The sequence below is a fragment of the Camelina sativa genome, chromosome 20 (assembly GCF_030686135.1).
Source record: "Camelina sativa cultivar CO46 ecotype springtype chromosome 20, ASM3068613v1".
In the NCBI taxonomy this organism is placed as follows: Eukaryota; Viridiplantae; Streptophyta; class Magnoliopsida; order Brassicales; family Brassicaceae; genus Camelina; species Camelina sativa.
The window spans coordinates 7,218,246-7,238,187 of NC_141899.1; the positions used below are offsets into that span (position 1 = coordinate 7,218,246).

The window sequence follows — 19,942 nt, forward strand, 5'->3', positions numbered from 1 at the left end:
TTTGTCTTTAGCATTTTAACCCTTTAACAGAAAAAGAAAAAAAAAAATAAGAAGACAAACTTTCCTAATAAATAGCGTTGGAAAGAGAGATAAGAGATGCACATCTAAGATGAAAGGGAGAATGAAGCATGAGGAGGAGGAGCCACTCAGCCCGATGGCGCGAGTATTCCAGTCGCCAGGCATAGACTTATGTGTCATCATAAATATTGGTTTCAAAACCAAAATTAATCTTGATGCTTTTCTTGATGCTTTGAGGCATAATGTCTACAAGCATTCTCGTTTCTCCAGCAAACTGGTGCCCACTTATACACATATGCCATACTTTCTTATACATTATAGTTATTTTCGATTATTTGTAAGTGATGTGTATTCAAACATCACCTGAATAAGAATTTGGTCTCCATGTGTTTTATCTTAATAGTCTGACAATGGTGCAAAATGGATAGAGACCAAAGTCAATGTAGAAGATCATGTAATCGTACCATACATAGATCCAGAAGAGATATGTGAAGGTGGACAAAGCTTCGTCGATGATTATATCTCACGTCTCACAATGATTCCTCTTGATAAATCAAGACCCTTGTGGGACATTCACATCCTTAACGTCAAAACCTCTGATGCTGAGGCAGTGGGTGTAATAAGATTTAACCATGCGTTGGGAGATGGAATGTCCTTCATTTCCCTCCTTCTCGCATGTACCCATAAAACATCAAATCCAGACATGTCTTCTACTGCTATTCCTTCCGTGAAACGGCGAAGCACGGTGCCGCATAGCCTTGAAAAAACCGGCTGGTTCTTAAGGGCAATATTCACCATTGGTTCTACAATGATATTGATTTGGAATACACTTGTAGATATGTTGTTACTTTTTGCCACTCTGTTGTTTTTGAAGGATACCAAAACGCCACTGAAAGGTGGTGCGAATGTCAGGAGCAATCCAAAGAGATTTTATCACCGAAATATATCTCTAGATGACATTAAACTTATCAAGAACGCTATGAACATGGTACGTTCTGATTTATGTTCATAACGCACTTGAGGATTTCTCTTACCTTTTTTAATGGATCTATGCTTTCTATTAATCTTATATGTGGTATATATACATTTGCTGTTATTAGACTATCAACGATGTTCTACTCGGAATTACACAAACCGCTCTTTCTAGCTATATGAAACGACAATATGGTAAACATTAAATTCAATATATATGATATGATGTATATTATTAAGAGTTGATCTAATAATTAACTTATACAATACTAGAAGTCATCCCGTGCTACGCACGGATTTAGCTTACATTGTTTTTGAATTTTAGTAATTTGGATATTATAGTTCTTTTATTTGTTTACTCAGCAATTATTATTTTAATGATTTTTAAAATATACTGATCATTTCAATTTTTTTTGGTTCTTTTATTTTACTTGCTTTCCTTTTTTTTTTTTTTTGAACAACCTATAAAGTTAATTTATTATAAAGTTATAAAAAATTACTCTATGTTATGGTTGACTATAAAATGCAATAGTTTTGTTCCATCGCTGAAATGAATTTTTAGATATGTCTATTTAGCTTTATCATAAATGCAATTCGATAAAAAAAATATTTATTTTGTCGTAGCTACTTAGAAGAAAAACCGCAGAATATTATAATATCAAATGCCATAATAAAAAAGTTTCTTAGGAAGTAAAATATTATATGTAAAAGTGGAAAATGTTATGAGAATTTTTGTTGATATTTTATTTTTAAGATGGTTAACTCTAAAGCTATTTGATACTAAGATTCCTAAAAATATATGATACCAATATACAATTAGCATATAACTCAAAACTATAGAAGTCAAATTAATTAGTATAGAAAAATGCAACTCATATCATGGTATGATATAAAAAGACATCACAATCTTAACAACATGATTTTTTAAGCATATGATAGTAACATCACAAACTAAATTTACAATGGAGAGACTCATATGCATTGTCTAATAAGAAGAAATTTTAGTCTACTTTACACACTGTTAATTATAATATAGCAAATTTGAAATGCTACTAATAATCTTAATATAGCGATAATAATGCACTATTATAGAGAGACAAATAATAGCAAAGAAAAAAAACGCTATTATATGTGCCCCCTCTAAGATAGCACCGGCAAAGACAGCGTTTACAAAATCACTATCGAAACGAAATGATAGCGTTTTTCGTGTGCTAAAAATACGCATATTTCTTGTAGTGATGTTGAACATATTAAATCATGATAGTTCATTTTTTCATGATGTAGTAGTATTAACATAACCAACAAACACGATAACCCTAGAGTAAATATAAAATATGGTTCAAGGCCCAGCCGAGGCCCAACCCATAGGGTAAGCAATTGAAGCCAAGTATTAGGGCATCAAACTTTTTGGAGCATACTTTAGACCAAAAGTTTTTTTTTGTCTTTTATGTAGGGAAAAACAAAATTATAAGTTCAGTTATTTTTAGATTTTTTTATATAAGTTCAAGTTTTATATAAAAAACATATACTTTTCATGTAGATATATCCAATTTACGGATGAAGTTTTGTTAGGTTTATGTCAAAAACTATTTCGTCTTTTGAATTGTTGGTGAATGAGCATTAGATTAATGCTAATTAAACTTGTTGTTGATGAAACTTTAAAGTAAAATTTAATTTAGAAAAACTAATTTGAAACTCTAATAAAAAAAGTTTCTATATTCGAAGAGGTTGAAAACAATAATGAGTTATTAGGCAATATAATTTTTATTTTTGTATAAATATTTAAATGAATATGAAAACATTGAAAAGACAAAAAATGTGAGCAAGCAAAACGAACATATATCGGTTTATGGACTTAGAAACTACCTTATGAAAATATTTTTTTATATTACTATTCTTATAATTTTATTTACGATAATGAAAATGGTTTTTTAAAAATAAATTAGCATAGGTCATCCAAAATTGCCGGACCGGTCCATGGAGATTAGGAAATACATACATAAACACTCTAATGAATAAGTAAATTTGTCAAACATTCTCACATTATATATTCTGATGTAGTTTTAATGCAAACAACAAACATGATAACCTGCAAAAAAATATTTAAAATTATTCAAGAATACCTATTGAAATGTAGAAAGAAATATAAGAATAATATAATTCTTCATTCGAACCTAATGACTGAAATTAAATAATCATGACAGAAAAAATTCTCTTAAAATGAGAGTAATTAGGGACTGAAATTTAATTTTATGAAAAACGGATTGAATTCTAATATTATGGAAAACGAATTGGTAATATCTAATGAGAATAAATGAGTAAGCAATTATCAAATTACTTACATAAAACATCCCACCATTAGATTATATAAGATTAAAGGCTAGAAACTAAACCCAATAATGGAAACTCATAAATTAAAATTTGAGTCAAAAATTTATTAATTTATAAGAGAATTTTGAGAACACGTAAACATCTACAATCTAACATAATTTAGATTCCTTTTTTGCTTATGAATCATTTATAAGATTGAAACCCATAAATAATTTTTTACATAATTTAGAAACCGTTTTTGCCCGGGAATCTTACATAAGATTGAAACATATTTTTATAATTTCAAAATAATCTATAATCAGATTGTTTCTAGGATGAAACCACAAACTGATAAATGGTGGATTTAGATTGGAAGGGGTCTAATTGAAGAAGGGAAAAAGGAAATGTTAAGAGTTTTTTTTTTATGGGCTTTTAGTGAATTAGGTCCAAAGTATAAATGAATTTAGTTAATTAGGTCCAAACAACAAAAATGTACAAATTGATTCTAATTAATAGGTCAAGGATACAAAATGTACAAGTGTTATATAGATAATAGGTCAAGTGTCATCTTTTTAGCAAAAGTTGAGAAAAATTTTCTCATATTATATAAGATATAGTTAATACCCTAACCAGAAGTTGATTCTAATTCAATAAAAAAAATATGCGTATATGATTTATATATCTAATTAATGTTTCACACGCATATCTTGTTCTTGAAAAACAAGACAAGAATAATGAAGAGGAAGGAACATATCCAAGCAATCTTCCGGATGGAATACGATTTCGTGCAGGTTGTGCAGTAAATTTAAGGTCAGACATCGGGTTCAAGGTTAGAAACATACTCCTCAAATATAAATCTAAGCTATTTAATTCTCAACAAACAGTAATTATGCATATTAATATTTCTTCTGCATAAAGCCTTTGGCAGAAATGATGGTCAAGGATACAAAATGCAGATGGGAAACTACGTCAGCTCAATAATTTTACCGTTATCGATTGGTTTAGAGACCGATCCATTGGTTTATCTAAAAAAATCCAAAGCTATGATGGCTCGAAAGAAGCACTCTTATCACGCAGCTCTAACGTATTTGTTTACAAAAATCATCCTAAAAGTTTTAGGAGCTAAGGTAAAATAAACTGAGATTCGTTTGCATTTTTATGGACAGTACATGCATATAACTCGCTCTTGTCATTATAGGCAGCAGCGTCAGTATACAATCAAAACTTGAAGAACATAACGACATTTGTTTCAAACATTATGGGCCCTATAGAAGAAATCAGTTTCCAAGGCCATCCTATCGCTTAGATCTCTGTAAGCTGTTATGGAAACTCACATGTACGCCTTTCTGTTCTCTTGCATAATTTAGTTTAACGGTAAGCTTTTCTGTTTAATTAATTGTACTTCCGTTTTCTTTTTTTCTTTTTTTTGGTGTGTAGGCATTGTTGATACATTACACAAGTTATGCGGCGGAAATGACAATCACGATAGCGGTTGATCCTACTATAATACCGGATGCTCACAGGATTTGTGATGATATGGAAGAATCACTGAAAACAATGAAAGCTGTTCTCTTGGAAAGAGGGTTACTCTAACTAAGGCGCATGAGGCCTCAACTCACTCAAACCTTGTGTGTCCTCCTCGTTTAAGTCCTGCATCGATCATTCCTTTGCTTCATCTTCACAGTTATCGCATCTCTTTCTCATGCTCTTTCTTCGCTCTGTTTTGCATTCTCAAATATGGTATAGTTGAGAGGTTTTATGGTTGAAGAAAGCTCAAAGCTAAACTCAAAGGTCGTGTCTTAAGAAGTTAAAACCTCACAAGTTTATTGGAAATAATAATGCTATTTTACAAATAGTTAAAATACAGTTTCCACAAGATACAAAGCAAAATCACTCTCTCCATACTCTTTAACAATTAGTCGTATCAATTTATCAAACATACATAAATGCAAACAACAAAGTGCTAACTAGAGAGACACTTGTTTTGTATGCCTTGCTTAGCACCTACAAAAGCAACGAGATCTTCCACAGAAACCTTACAAGCATCTTTTCTAACACCAATGTCGTAAAACAGACGGCCAAAACAGTAGTGACCATATTCCGCCAAAGCCATACCACCAACACCAGGAACTACATATTTAACCGTCGAAGAAATGACCTTGTTAACAACAGAAACCATAGAATCATCTTCATGACCAGCACTAATCTTCTTTTTCACCCCTAAAACCTTAAGCGTCAAAGAAACAACACCACCAGCTGCAGACACAGAGTTGGCCTGACCACTACTTCCAAACTTTGTGGCCATGGATAAAACAAACAAACCAGTTTTGCAATAGATAGCAAAATCTTCACAGTTGTTGTCTAAAAGATCGTACTCACCAAACCCATTTTTTAAAAGGAGAAACTCCGCACGTGAAATGACTTCATCACAAGGATCCGAAGATGCTATCGTGCAAGTACCACCTCGTTTGGCTAGAAAGACAGACGGAGATGCACTGTATTCGAAGAGATGGAGATTACCTCCGGCGAGAAAACAATCAAGACAAGAAGAGATCACACCACCGAGATCCGATTGGTCTCCACAATCAAGAAGACACTTGTTGTCTTTTCTTCTTCTTCCATGATTCTGTATCGAAATATCGATGAACTTGTCCAAAACTGTTCCGGTTCCGATTTCAAGACCACCTCCACGAGTGAAATGGATGACTTTACCATCGCCTATATAGATTCCTGCAAACAGAGTAAATCCAATTTTTGTGATATTCGATTAAAAAAACACCAGAAAAATAAATAAGATCAAAAGGTTTTGAGAAAGAGATGGAACCGAACCGTGATGAGAGTAGATGTAAGCGTTACGCCAAGAATAGATGTGATCTCCTGGTTTCAGATCATCTCTGGAGATCATGTGAGAGAAAAATCCCATCTTCTATAATACTGTTCTTCTTTAGCGAGAGACAAAGAGAAGAAGAAGAAGAAGAAGATCCGATCGATCTTTGCTTAATGAGTTGGGTTTCCTTTCTTCTTCAATATTATATGAAATTTTCTCCGACTTAACCAGATTTTGTTTTTAAAGGATAACCTTCAAACAAAGGAAGAGGCAAAGCAGTCATCAAAATTTAATTACAGAACAGCAATAATATATGAGAGAAATAAATGACACGCAACTTTTGAAACATGTGTCTAAACCGAGTTTTAGCGTTATGTTACACGGTGTTAACGCGGTAGACTTATATTAGTAATTACTAATCTCTCTTTAATTAATCTGATAATCTTTTTAAGTTCAGTTTTCTTTGTTGGTTAGACAATCGCATACTTAAGTAAGACAAACAAAACCGTGCAAATAAAATGGGAAAACTTATAAAAGAGGTAGCAAGTTCCTTTGTCGGCAGATATCGTTTTCACGAAATTTGATGTTTACTAGGAATAACGTTGTACTTGTGTATCATATACTAATTTCATACTGTACATTTTACTTAAGATCTTTTTCGTTGACTAGGTTTAAAACCAAAAATAAAATAAAATATGAGCTTTAGGGATGAAGATGGTCTTTCAGATACTTTGCTCTTTTACAATCAACATGACAAACCATTATTTCTATCAAATCGCATATTCCAGTTACTATATTACATCCGACTTAACCTCGTCATACCCATATTCTTAGCAATCTCCCTAAGTACAAACTTCATAACTTTCCCAGTCGAAGTCTTGGGCAGCTCATCCCTAAACGACACAGTTTTAGGAACCATATACCTTGGCATCTTCTTCCTACAATACTCTATCAACTCCTCCTCCGTCGGTCTCCGACTCAACCCTTCTTTCAAACTCACAAACGCACACGGCGTCTCTCCCCAAAACTCATCAGGTCTCGCCACCACCGCCACTTCACTCACCGCCGGATTCGTATACAAAACCGCTTCCACCTCAACGCTACTCACATTCTCTCCTCCAGTTATAATTATATCTTTCGATCTATCTTTGATCTCCAGATAACCATCCGTGTGAATCACACCAACGTCTCCGGTGTAAAACCACCCGTTCTTTAAAGCCTTCTCTGTTCCGCTCGGATCTTTTAAGTAACCAAGCATGACCGAGCTTCCTTTCATCACTATTTCTCCGACGGTTTCGCCGTTTCTCTCAACGCCCCGACCCGATTCAGGATCCACCACGTCTATTTCAGTAAACCCAAGGGTTCTCACTCCTTGCCGTGCCTTCAACCTCGCCCGATCAGTCGCCGGTAACCGGTTCCACTGCGGCTTCCACGCGCAAGAGACGTTTAGTCCGGCGGTTTCCGTTAATCCGTAACCGTGACTGATCACGAAACCGATTGACTCTGCTCGGAGGAGAACAGCAGCTGGAGGAGGAGCACCGGCGGTTAAGATGTTGACGGGACGGTTCAACGGCTGAGATTCCTGAGTCGCAGACAACATGTTGAGCACCACCGGAGCTCCACACATGTGCGTGACGCCGTGATCACGAATCAAACGGTAAATTAACGGCGCGTCAAACTTTCGCAAACAGACGTTAGTTCCTCCGACGGCGGCGATCCCCCACGGATAGCTCCAGCCGTTAGCGTGAAACATCGGTAGAGTCCATAAGTAAACCGGATTTTTCGGTACGGTCCAATCGATTAGAGAGTCAACCGATATTACGAAGATTCCCCTGTGGCAGTGGACCACTCCTTTAGGTGCCGAAGTCGTACCAGAAGTGTAATTAAGCACAATCGGATCCCATTCGCTTTCAGGTCGGATCCATTTAAAATTCGGATCACCTCTCTGGATCAGATCATCGTAAGTGTAACTGAACTTGTTGCGATCGGCCGCGTCAGCACGACTTCCACCTTCCTCTTCCTTATCGGCGATGAAGACTAGGATCGGCGGATCAGTCGTCATCATCGCGACCGCCTCGACGGCGAGATCGCGAGAGAAGACGTCGACGAAGAGAAGCTTAGATCCAGAGTGGGTGAGAAGAACAGAGACGGTTCGTGCGTCGAGGCGTGTGTTGATGTTGTTGAGGATTGCGCCGGACATGGGAACAGCGAACTGGAGCTCGTACATCGCCGGAGTGTTGGGAGAAAGGACGGAGACGACGTCGGACCTTCCGATTCCGAGGGAAGACAGAGAGGACGCGACGCGGAGACAACGGAGGTTAGTTTCACGCCACGTGTAAACGGTGTTGCTACCGTAAACGATGGAGGTACAGTCACCGTAAACGGTGGCTGCTCTTTCTAAGAAACCAAGAGGAGTCAACGGCGGCGAGTTAGCGGCGCATGGCTTCATTTCCTCCATCTCTGGTGCTCTTCTTGAGAGAAACAGTTTTTCTTGTGTGTGTGTGTGTGTGCGCGCTAATAATGATATCTTGTTCTTATAAAATAAAATAGTAGAGTTTCGTGAGAATCTAGGAGACCTTGGTGATGGTGATGACTGATGACAATGGAGATAAGGTCAACAGATGTTCACCCAATGGGCATGTCATATGTCTCGATTCATTACCATATATAAAGATGTAAATACTTTGGTTTGATTGATTATTATTAAGCATTGGTTGTTGTAGCCTACAGTAATTGAATAATCTGGCCCATAGATAAGGGTTACATTTCTTTATATAAGGATAATAAACCGTAACCAATCTTATCGACGACTTTTTTTGTACGATCATATGGTGTAGACAAGATCACCATATGAATAGATATATTTCGTGACTAATCAAACAACAAGTTGTGGACGTGCCGGAGTGGTTATCCAAGGAAACTAAATTACTCATAATATATTAAATTGCTAGCAATATATTCTATCCAAGTATAACAATATATTAAATTATTCATAATATAATAATTTACTTTTTAAAAACTAAATTTACAAAATTATGTCTTATAATGATATTTAAGTCATGATGTAAAATATACATTGTTGAAATAACTTCACATATATAAACTAATACAACATATTAAAATTTTCTTTTAAAATATAAAATATATAAAATTTTGTATAAAATAAAAAAGGTGAATTAGCTGTATGACCAAAACAATAAAACTATAGAAGTATATAACATACTATTTGAAAAAATTAGGAAACTAAGATAGAGGGTAACTAAAATTACCATTTTAGGGTTGTGGTTGTCATAGGAATGGAAGGCTGGCTGGAGGTAGAGTGGCCGGAAAAGTACAGTGGTGGTGATTGGAGGTGGAGTGGTGGCCGGCGGTTAGTGGGAGGTCGGCCGGAGGTTGGCCGGAGGTCAGTCGAAGGTTCGCCGGAGGTCGGCCAGAGGTCAGTTCGCCAGAAGTCAGCCGGAGGTTCACCGGAGATTCGCCGGAAATAGGCCGGAGGTCGGCCGGAGGTTCGCCGGAGATTCGCCAGAGGTCGGCCGGAGATTCGCCGGAGATTCGCTGGAGGTAGACCGGAGGTGTGCCGGAGGTCGGAGGTGGCGGTGACCGGAGGTGGTGGCTGGAGGAAATCTAAACCCTAGATGTTACATTGGGAACCCTAGTAGAAATGGGAACCCTAGTGGAAATGGTGGCTAAGAGGTGGTCGTGATGGTGGTGGTAGGAGGTAAAGGTGGTGGCTGAAGGTGATGATAAAGGGATAGATAGGATTGGTGGTGGAAGAGTAAGATAGTATATATTGTAGTTTATATACACTATATCATAGTTATATGGTTAGAGTAGTTATGGATTTAATTTTAGTTTTTTTCTTAGTTAGTTTTGCCAATTTCCCAAATAAAAATTAACCAGTGTTATAGCATAAATTTTTATCTAAAATCATTAGCAATATAAAACTTACAAAATATATGTCTTTTTCAAGCCATCATATTTAGCATATGATTTTATTGCATAATGTTTTATCCAAATTTTTTTTAGAAAACAATCACATAAATTATATTTTATAAAAAATTACAATATAAATAAAATAAATTTCAACCCATGCTCTAGCACGGGAAGTAAGGATAATAAACCGTAACCAATCTTATCGACGACTTTTTTTTGTACGATCATATGGTGTAGACAAGATCACCATATGAATAGATATATTTCGTGACTAATCAAACAACAAGTTGTGGACGTGCCGGAGTGGTTATCGGGCATGACTAGAAATCATGTGGGCTTTGCCCGCGCAGGTTCGAATCCTGCCGTTCACGTTCTTTTTCTTTTTTTCGTTTTATCTTTATCATTGACACGTGTGGGCTCCCACTTCAAACCACGCTGGAAAGTACAAAGGATGATGATGATAGACGCGGGGGCCTTTTGAAAGAGACGCGCGCTGGTATTAGCACCTTTGGCTCGTGCCTTTTTGAAATAGAACTTTATTTATGAAGCATTTAACGGAAAAAATTATGATAACCCCACTACATGTGATGATTACTACCCTCATCTCTTTTTGCAGTATACAAATTCATTTTGATATGAAATCATATATGTAAACGATCTTGCGACCTGGTCTTTCGACCGTTGTTTTCTTATCGCCGTCTCTTGTCCGCCGTATCAACGCTGCCGTCCCACTTACTTGTGGGCTTAAGAACTCCTCTCTCAGATATAGCTTCTGTGCAGAGTTCTCACCGGAGATTTCGACATTTTCTGTCCGGATATTGTTAAAATTATCGATTGTGTGTCATCAATCGAATCGGTCGACTGTGGTTACTGCCTATGGGCTCGGATATGGATTTTTAACTGGAAAAATGTCTTCAGACGATGTCACTTGAGGAAGAAGAAGAGATTCCTCTGGTCATCTCTGACCATCCTAACTTCAGCTCCTCTGCTAGAAATTTGCGAAGTATTATAGGTCGGTTCTTGAATCCGGAGTTTCAAAAGATGTCTAAATGGATTCTAGATATGCCTAGGTTATGGCGTTCGTATGACAGAGTCAAAGGAGTGGCTCTGTCAAGGGATCGATTTCAATTCATTTTCAAGTATGAAGAAGACATGAATGAAGTTCTCAAGACAGGGGTTTGGACACAAGACGATTGGGGCGTGGTCATGGATAAATGGGTTGAAAATCCCCCCCCAGATTACTTGATGTTTCTTCCGGTATGGATTCGGCTGCGCAACATCCCGGTTAATCACTATACTAAGGATACAATTTCGAGTATTGCTATGTCTGTCGGTCGCATACTAGATTTTCCATTTGATGAGGAGGAAGCTCAAAGTAACGACTATGTACGGGTTCGGGTTCTCTTGGATGTATCGAGGAGGCTGAGAAATTCTAAAGAGCTTCAATTACCAAATGGGTCAGTAGTTTCAGTTGGAATTGATTATGAGCGTATCCGTAAAAGATGCTTTCAGTGTCAAAGAATGACTCATGATAAATCTCGATGCCCTTTCACTACTAAGAATCCTATAAATCCGATGGGTGAGAATACTTCTGTCTCTACTAATGATACAAGGCATGGAAAAAGCTTAGCCTCTGCGGATCAAGATATTAATACCTCTGCTGTTCAGACAACAAAGATCTTAGCTGATGCTATGAAAGAGCAAGTTTTTCTGCCAATGAAGGAGAATTCAGCGAATCTGGGTATGAAATCGGTTCCAGGTACTTCCCTCTTTGTTCCTTCTTCTGTTTTTAACTTTGGGAGTTTAGAGGCTAGCTGTTCAAAGGTCTTCCCTAAAGAGATTGTTTCCTGCAAAAGGCCTAGATCATGTTTAAAAAATCCTAAGGATAGAAAGGGTAAAAACTTAAAAACTATACCAGTTTCCTTAGAGCCTGTTTCGGAAGGCAATTCCTTGACATCAAATCAACTAAATGGCAAAGGAGTTTTTAAGTCTTCTACGGTAAACAAAGCTACGGTAGTTCCAAGTGAATTACCGTTGGATCAGTAAGGCGTCTTAAGTTGGAATTGTCAAGGACTGAGGAATCCTTGGACAATTCGGCACCTTAAGGAAATGAGAAAAGAACATTTCCCTGATATACTTTTCCTCATGGAGACGAAGAATATGGATGTTTTTGTGAAAAAGTGCAAGGATGGCTAGGGTATGATAATCTTAAAACTGTGGAGCATGTGGGATGCAGTGGTGGTCTAGCAATTTTCTGGAAAGAAACTTTAGCTGTTGATTTTCTTTTTGTGGATAAGAATCTTGTAGATATGAAAGTTTCTGCTGGTTCAAAGTCTTGGTTTGTTTCTTGTGTATATGGAAATCCAGTTCCTAAGCTTAGATCTTTAGTTTGGGATAAAATTACAAGCATTGGAGTACTAAGAACAGAAGCTTGGTGTATGGTTGGGGACTTCAATGCAATCTTATCTAATGAAGAAAAATTGGGAGGTCCAGTAAGAGAGCTTAGCTCCTTTCAAACCTTTAGCTCTCTCGTGAAGAATTGTGATATGTCAGAAATTGGGAGCTCAGGAAATGGTTTTACTTGGGGCGGAGTGAGGAGCAAACAGTGGATTCAATGTAAATTGGATAGAGGCTTTGGTAATCCTGCTTGGTTTTCTTTGTTCCCGAATGCTCATCAATGGTTTCTTGAGAAGCTTGGCTCTGATCACAAACCTGTCTTGATCAAATTCACTAGTGACAAAGAATTCTTTCGAGGAAAGTTTTGGTTTGATAAAAGATGGGCTGAAGACCCCTCTTTCTTGGAAGTAATTCAAAAAGCATGGAATGAAGATGTTTCTTTTGGTGTAACCACTCTACTGGCAAGGACTGAAAACTGTAGAAAAGCCATTAGTGTATGGAAGAAAAAGGTTTGGTCTAGCTCAGAGATTAGAATTAGAAAACTAAGAAAGGAATTGACTACTCAAGATGAATCGAGGAATCCTTGCTTCCAAAGGATTAATGCGATCAAGAGAGAACTAGCAATTGCCTTTAGGGAAGAAGAAATTTTTTGGAGACAGAGAAGCCAAGAGAAATGGCTTCTTGATGGAGATAGGAATACAAAGTTCTTTCAAGCCTCAGTAAAATCTGCTAGAGTGAAAAATTCTTTGCCATTTCTTGTTGATGAAAATGGGAAAGATCAATGTTCAGACAATGAGAAAGGAGAGGTTGCTATTAAATATTTCACGGATCTTTTTAAGTCCTCTCAACCAAATCGGGTCAAGGAATTACTAAGAAATTTTCAGCCTCGGGTCACAGCAAGTATGAATCAAGATATCTCTAAACAAATTTCAAACTCTGAGATTAGGCATGCTGCATTCTCCATTAAAAGTGAAAGTGCACCAGGTCCAGATGGTCTTACTGGGTTTTTATTCAAAAAGTATTGGTCTGTGATAGAAGATCAAGTTCTATCGGAGGTGCTCAAGTTTTTTGCTACTGGATGTATGCAGGAGGAATGGAATCATACACATTTGTGTTTAATTCCGAAAATCAAAGCTCCAAACAGAATGTCAGATCTTCGACCTATAAGTCTATGCTCTGTGATCTATAAGATAGTTTCAAAAATCTTGGTTAACAGATTGAAGTTGCACCTACCAGATATTATCTCCCCAACTCAAGCAGCCTTTGTTCCAGAGAGATTGATTTCTGGCAATATTCTGATCGCTCATGAAGTAGTTCATAGTCTTCATACTCATCCGGAGATTTCTCAATCTACTATGATGCTCAAAACTGATATGTCTAAAGCTTATGATAGATTGGAGTGGGATTTTCTGAAATATATGCTTCAAGCTCTAGGTTTTCAGGACCGGTGGATTTCTTGGGTAATGAGCTGTGTTATTTCGGTCAGTTACTCTGTGGTGATTAATGGGCAGGTTTTTGGATCTTTTAAACCAGAAAGAGGTATACGTCAAGGAGACCCTCTATCTCCCTTTCTCTTTGTGTTATGCACTGAAGCATTGATTCATCTTTTTAACCAAGTTGAATGCAAAGGTAAAATTACTGGTATACAATTTCATCATTCTGGTCCAACAATAAATCACTTATTATTTGCAGACGATAGTCTTTTTATCTGCAAAGCTAACAAAGATCAATGTGCTGAGATGATGAATTGTTTAGAGAATTATGAATCTTTATCTGGTCAAGTAATAAATAAACAGAAATCAGCCATCACTTTTGAAACTAAAACCGATCAAAACTTATGGGGTTGGATCAAGTGTAAGACAGGCATTGAATTGGAAGGAGGTACTGGAAAATACTTGGGTCTTCCAGACTGTTTAAGCGGATCAAAGCAACAGCTTTTAGGTTTTATAAAGGATAGGTTACAGTCCAAATTGACAGGATGGTATGCCAAAAACCTTTCGCAGGGAGGGAAAGAGATATTATTAAAGTCTGTTGCTATGGCCTTACCATTATATGCGATGTCGTGTTTTAAGCTTCCTAAAGGAACTATTCGAAAGCTGATCTCGGTGATGAAGGAGTATTGGTGGAATAATACTCAATATCAGAATAAGATCCATTGGTTAAGTTATGATAAGCTAACTCTTCCGAAGGCAATAGGAGGTTTTGGGTTTAAAGACTTGGAAATTTTCAACCAGGCTCTTCTGGCAAAACAAGCATGGAGACTTCTACATGATCAGGATTGTCTCTTTTCAAGATTTTTTAAAAGCCGGTATTTTGTTGACTCGTCTTACTTATCAGCTACGACGTGTAGACGCCCTTCTTACGCATGGAGAAGTTTGCAGTTTGGCAAAATTTTGCTTACCAAGGGACTAAAACGCATCATTGGAAATGGGAACAATACTCTTGTATGGATAGATAATTGGTTATATGAAGGTAGCCCAAGAAGACCTATGGGTAATCATTCCCTAATGAACATAAATCTCAAAGTGGCTGATCTTTTTAATCCGCTTACTGGTGTATGGGATGATACTTTATTAAGGTCCTTGTTTCACCATCCTGAAGTTAGCATCATCAAAGATATAAAGCCTCTGATTGGTTATCCTGATACATATTGTTGGGGGGAAACAAAAACTGGTGTCTACTCTGCTAAATCAGGTTATGAATTGATGTTTCGAAAGATGAAAAAAACCAGATTAGCAGAAGAGGAAGCCTATCCGTCGAGAAATCCAGTTTTTCAAGATTGTTGGAAGGTAAAAACGGTACCAAAAATACAGGTTTTTATGTGGAAAGCCCTCAAAGGTGCTCTAGCTGTCAGTGAAAGACTGAGATCAAGAGGAATCGGAGTTTTTGATGGCTGCTTGTTTTGTGATGAGGAATATGAATCCATAAATCACATTCTTTTCCTTTGTCCTTTTGCAAGACAGGGGCTTTAGCTAATATACCATCTCCCATGATGGGGTTTGGTGACTCAATTTTTCAAAATATGCATTATCTCTTCAGCTTGAAGAATTTTGTATCCCCTCCTAAAGAGTTTGAGTCAGCTTTTGCTTGGATCCTGTGGCATTTGTGGAAAAATAGGAATTCAATGCTCTTTAATGGATATCATTTGGCTCCTAATCTATTAGTTCACAAAGCTGGGGATGGTTTCAATGATTGGACTTTAGCTCAGGTGTTAAATTTGAATTCTAACAAGACTTCACCTGCCCAGAAAGCATCATGGCAACCGCCGTTTAGAAATGAAGTTAAATGCAACATAGGTTTCTCATGGTGTCGAAGATTAGCTCTTTCTGGTGCCTCTTGGGTTGTAAGAGACTTTTATGGGAATGTTCTATATCACAGCAGAAGATCTTTTGCTCAAGTCAGGTCTGTTTTTGAAGCTAAGATAAAAAGTTGGGAATGGGCAATGGAGAGTTTGAATAGTCTGCATTTTGATAATGTTACTTTTGCTGCAAATACTATGGATATCATCAAGGCACTGCACAGTCCTACTAAATGGCCAGCAATTGTAAGTCATATCTCTTCTCTCCTTCTCTTAGGCAGAGATCAACCTAATTGGTTCCTTCTCTTTGAACCTACAATTTGCAATTATGGAGCTTCTCTGATTGCAAACAGTGTGACTTTAGACATAAGGTTGAACTCTTATGTAGCAAGAGGTTATCCCCTGTGGTTAAAAGGTTTTTTTGAGCACGAAAAGAGGGTTATTTTGAACTCTCTCAATACTAGCCCTTCGTGGGTAGATTGATTTTTGATTTCTATTACCCAAGCCTTATATATATAATATATATATCCTACTTATATACATAAAAGGATAAGTATTATAATTTTTGGAAAAAAAGGCAAAAAGAAAAAAAAACAAAAAAAAAAAAAAAAAAAAACAAAAGGCAAAGATCTGGGTTCGTTTGTGGTGAGTATGCTATATGATCATCACCTTCCTTTGTCTACTTTGACCTTTTTGTCTACTTTGACCTTTTTGATTTCTTACATCTTGGGTAATCTCCCTTGTCTTCTGCCTTATATAAATTATATCCTTTCCCTTACCTTTACTCTAAATAAATATCGGCTATAGAAGATTTGTCTGTTTAAAAAAAACAAAAGACAGAGTAAGGTATGACCTTATGCGGTGATTATGCTTTGAGATCATTGCCTTCCTTGGGTTAATCCCCTGCTTCTATCCATCTTTGACTTCTTTGGTCCTTTATTTATATTCTCAGTAATTATCTCTCTTTCCTACTTCCTTATATATATTTCTATCTTTTCCTCCTTTTACCTCTGTAACTTTGCCTTCCTACTTTATACACTTTCATACTTCCAAAATGGCTGACGACTTATGGAATTAACTACAACACATGGTATTGGGTCGTGATGACCCTGAACTTTTCATTCCACATGAAGCATATGCTGGTGTTTTGGCCAGAAATAGACTAAGCTTGATTGGGAGGCCCCTTAATCCAAGAATTCAGATCCTGAGGGAGGTGATCCAGGATTTACCACATAGCTGGGGTTTATCCTCACGAGTGCATAACCGTATTCTAGATGACAGGTTTGTACAATTTCGCTTTCTTCTAGAAGCGGATTTGGTTTCAGTTCTAAGAAGACAACCTTGGTTGTACAATGATTGGTTTGTTGCACTACAAAGATGGGAAGACTTCCCAGGTGAGGAGTTTCTAACTTCTATAGACCTTTGGGTTCAAGTAAGAGGAATTCCTTTGCCATATGTCTCTGAAAGAACTGTCAGTTTCATTGCTAACACTCTTGGGTTAGTTGTTGATCTAGACTTCAATGAAGAAACTACAATTCAGATTGTCTATCTTCGAGTCAAAGTAAGAATTGGAATTACAGATAGACTTCGTTTCTTTCGAAGAGTTAGGTTCCAGTCTGGTGAAAGGGCTATGATTGGTTTTGAATATGAAAATCTCAAAAAATCTGCAGCAACTGTTGCCGCATCAATCATCATACCAGACACTGTCCTTATCTTGCTCCTCCAGTTATACCTGATAATGATTATGATGAGCTGGTGGTTCCTGTTTGGGAGGGAGGACCAAGATCTAACAACCTTAGTCTTGATGATGAAGTGGAACGTCGTTCTCAGAGCTCTGTTATCTCATCTTACACTCCTATATCCCAGCCGCCTAGACCTATTACTCCAGTGCTTAATGTTGAAGAATTTGCTGCAGCCAACCTCTTTCATACTTTTGTTCCTGCAAGTTCAGCTTTTAAGCAAGAGTCCACAGGATCCAATTCAGAAAAAGGCTCTCATACTAAGGCCAAGTATGAGATTGGAGAGTGCTTTAAAAGAAAGAAAGGCAAGACGATCAACATAGAACTTGATAGGAATACTCGCCAATGTAGAAAAGAAAGTGGAGTTAAGTTTTACCCGGTAACTCGAGACCCTCCATGAATTTCTACAAGAAAGTGAAACAGCTCAGAGATAGTTCTGGCTCTGTTCTCTAAGAGAGCTCTAATAGATGGATACGCTTCTTTTTGGTTTTAAATTAGAATAAAGGTCTACTTGTAGATCATGGTTTGGTTGCCTCTGGTTTACTTTTGGTTGTAGCTTATTGACATAAGAGAAAATCTTGAATGGGAGTCGGGGAAGATTCTCAGCTAACTACTTTTTTTGAAGATATCCTGCTACTAATTCAGAAGGATGAAGTGATGATGTGTAAGAACCTATCATAACTCAGGCAAATGTTAGAAGCTCTAAGATCAGCTGCAGTCTCAAGATTGGAAGTGTGGTCTTATTGTGAAAGTTATGAAGTCTGCTCGGCTCTTTACCATTTTACATCTGCTAGCTTTGGTAGTTGAATGTTTTGGTTCTCTAGTTGTAACTTAATGTGTGTTGCTTTACTTTTGTTTTAACTTAAACGTTTGTTGTACTGGTTCATGAAACTTAGCCTTTCTAAAATGGATTCTCCATTGATGGAAAACGCTGTAGTGATGTTTTGGTAATATATAAAAGAACTTTTTGAGGAAAAAAAAAAAACGATCTTGCATAGATTCATCATTCACTAATTAATCTGCACTCTGCATCTGCTCAACAACCAAAAATCCATCCTCCAATCATCTTCGAATCACCATAATATATATATATATTTTTAAATCCTTTCTTTTAGTAATGTAAAAAACCCACCCAATAAAAGAGTGTGTGATAATAAAACACAGCAGTGTGTCTCATGAAAAATCCACAAGCATATATGTATATATATGTCTTATAACCCCTAATCATCTGTAAGCAAAACCAAACGTTATCCATACCTCCTAAGTTTAGTCTATTGCAGTTATTGAAAAGCTTATAGTATAACACACCCAAAAAAAAAAAAAAACCTAGAAGCCAAACTTTTTACAAGTCACCACCAAGGGAATTAGCATTTTCCTTCTAAGCCTCGATCAAAAAAACCCTATGATGGTACTGTCCAACGATTTCTTCCTGGTCCAAAGATCGATTGGATATCTTCGGATCGCTTCTGCATTGTCGATTGAGTATCTTCAGTTTGCTTCTGCATTGCAAGAGTTAAAGGAAACAAAGTAAAGAACATAGATTTCAAAGCCTCAGCAACAAGAACCAAACATTCATATACAAAGATTCTTAGAACCAACAAGTCAAATTAAAGATTCAATCTTGCTATGGAATCTAAAACCCCTATTTTTACACTCTTTGTCACTTCATACAATTTGGGGGAAAAATCTAAAACCCTAGCTAATTCGACACTACGTAATTCCAATTCCAATACAAAAAGGAAATCACCAAGATCATTAAATTGCAACAACAAACGTACCTCGAAATCACGGGGACTAGAGGGATCAAGATCACGGTGTTTAGATTCCGCCGCAGCAGTACAATCTCGAGGAGACTCAAAGAGGGAAAGAGAAAGCTGCTTATCAGCAACACCAACATCGAAGTGAATCAACCCAGAGCTCTCCGGATCAACATGTATCCCCTTGACAGCAAACCAAAGGAAAAGCTCCTTCTGCTTCACACCAGATAGATTCCCGATCCGTCCATCGGAGAGTACGCCGGTGATGTTGTAGTCGAAGTGGAACTGGTTCTCGAATTTAGCAACGCAAGGAACAGGGAGAGCGACAGTGAAACTCCCCGTATTGACGTCGACCGAGAAATTAGTAACTCCCTTTGGAACTATACCGGCGGGGAGGTTGCTCTCCCGGAGGTAATCGTAGAAAGACGGATCCGGTAACGAGGAAATCTGAAGGAAGAGGATCGAAGCAAAGAGAGCGATGATGAGGAAGACGAGATCTCGACTTGTAGAACCCATTCGTGAGAGAGTTTTCGATTTCAATAAGGAAGAAGGAAGAAGAAAGAAAGAAACAGAGGCGGTTGAAGTTGCCTCTGTTAACAAAATATTCCGTTTCTTTCTTTAGATTATTTATTAGATTCTTCATTTATTACTTTATCATCAAGAAATATTAATAGGCCTTATTGGGTTTGGG

General features: G+C 37.2%; 3 protein-coding genes, 1 non-coding gene and 3 pseudogenes across 7 annotated transcripts; 4 read left to right on the plus strand and 3 right to left on the minus strand.

Moving 5' to 3' along the window:
• LOC104769900 (wax ester synthase/diacylglycerol acyltransferase 8-like) lies at positions 1-5,153 on the plus strand (annotated as a pseudogene). The gene is made up of 7 exons (XR_015592336.1): positions 1-295; positions 422-1,006; positions 1,119-1,185; positions 4,026-4,129; positions 4,219-4,427; positions 4,499-4,636; positions 4,738-5,153. The product of XR_015592336.1 is annotated as a wax ester synthase/diacylglycerol acyltransferase 8-like (transcript).
• LOC104769897 (protein LEAD-SENSITIVE 1) lies at positions 5,100-6,424 on the minus strand. The gene is made up of 2 exons (XM_010494218.3): positions 6,130-6,424; positions 5,100-6,030 (listed from the first exon to the last, which is right to left on the minus strand). Exons 1-2 carry the CDS (start codon positions 6,221-6,223, stop codon positions 5,264-5,266), a joined length of 861 nt encoding a protein of 286 aa, XP_010492520.1. The 5' UTR covers positions 6,224-6,424; the 3' UTR covers positions 5,100-5,263.
• Positions 6,425-6,828: 404 nt separating this feature from the next.
• Positions 6,829-8,938, minus strand: LOC147918557 (putative acyl-activating enzyme 5, peroxisomal pseudogene; annotated as a pseudogene). The gene has a single exon (XR_015592334.1). The product of XR_015592334.1 is annotated as a putative acyl-activating enzyme 5, peroxisomal pseudogene (transcript).
• Positions 8,939-10,349: 1,411 nt separating this feature from the next.
• TRNAS-AGA (transfer RNA serine (anticodon AGA)) lies at positions 10,350-10,431 on the plus strand. Its single transcript has one exon. It is a non-coding gene; the product is annotated as a tRNA-Ser (tRNA).
• Positions 10,432-10,981: 550 nt separating this feature from the next.
• LOC147918559 (uncharacterized) lies at positions 10,982-14,148 on the plus strand. Its single transcript, XM_087504221.1, has one exon. The coding sequence runs from the start codon at positions 10,982-10,984 to the stop codon at positions 12,104-12,106; it is 1,125 nt and encodes a 374-aa protein (XP_087360347.1). The 3' UTR covers positions 12,107-14,148.
• Positions 14,149-16,663: 2,515 nt separating this feature from the next.
• Positions 16,664-18,454, plus strand: LOC147918560 (uncharacterized protein At4g02000-like; annotated as a pseudogene). Its single transcript, XR_015592337.1, has one exon. The product of XR_015592337.1 is annotated as an uncharacterized protein At4g02000-like (transcript).
• A 132-nt stretch (positions 18,455-18,586) lies between these two features.
• On the minus strand, positions 18,587-19,892 carry LOC104735667 (uncharacterized protein At5g01610-like). Its single transcript, XM_010455496.3, has 2 exons — positions 19,273-19,892; positions 18,587-18,993 (listed from the first exon to the last, which is right to left on the minus strand). The coding sequence occupies exons 1-2, from the start codon at positions 19,765-19,767 to the stop codon at positions 18,895-18,897; spliced, it is 594 nt and encodes a 197-aa protein (XP_010453798.2). The 5' UTR covers positions 19,768-19,892; the 3' UTR covers positions 18,587-18,894.
• Positions 19,893-19,942: the final 50 nt, after the last annotated feature.

Excerpts from the sequence above, each read along its gene's own strand:
- LOC104735667 (XM_010455496.3), bottom strand. The coding sequence starts at position 19,767 with ATGGGTTCTACAAGTCGAGATCTCGTCTTCCTCATCATCGCTCTCTTT. Across the intron at positions 18,994-19,272 it reads CTAGTCCCCGTGATTTCGAG|AAGCAAACTGAAGATACTCA; the intron begins GTACGTTTGTTG and ends CTTGCAATGCAG.
- LOC147918559 (XM_087504221.1), top strand. The coding sequence starts at position 10,982 with ATGTCACTTGAGGAAGAAGAAGAGATTCCTCTGGTCATCTCTGACCAT.
- LOC104769897 (XM_010494218.3), bottom strand. The coding sequence starts at position 6,223 with ATGGGATTTTTCTCTCACATGATCTCCAGAGATGATCTGAAACCAGGA. Across the intron at positions 6,031-6,129 it reads TTACATCTACTCTCATCACG|GAATCTATATAGGCGATGGT; the intron begins GTTCGGTTCCAT and ends CTCTGTTTGCAG.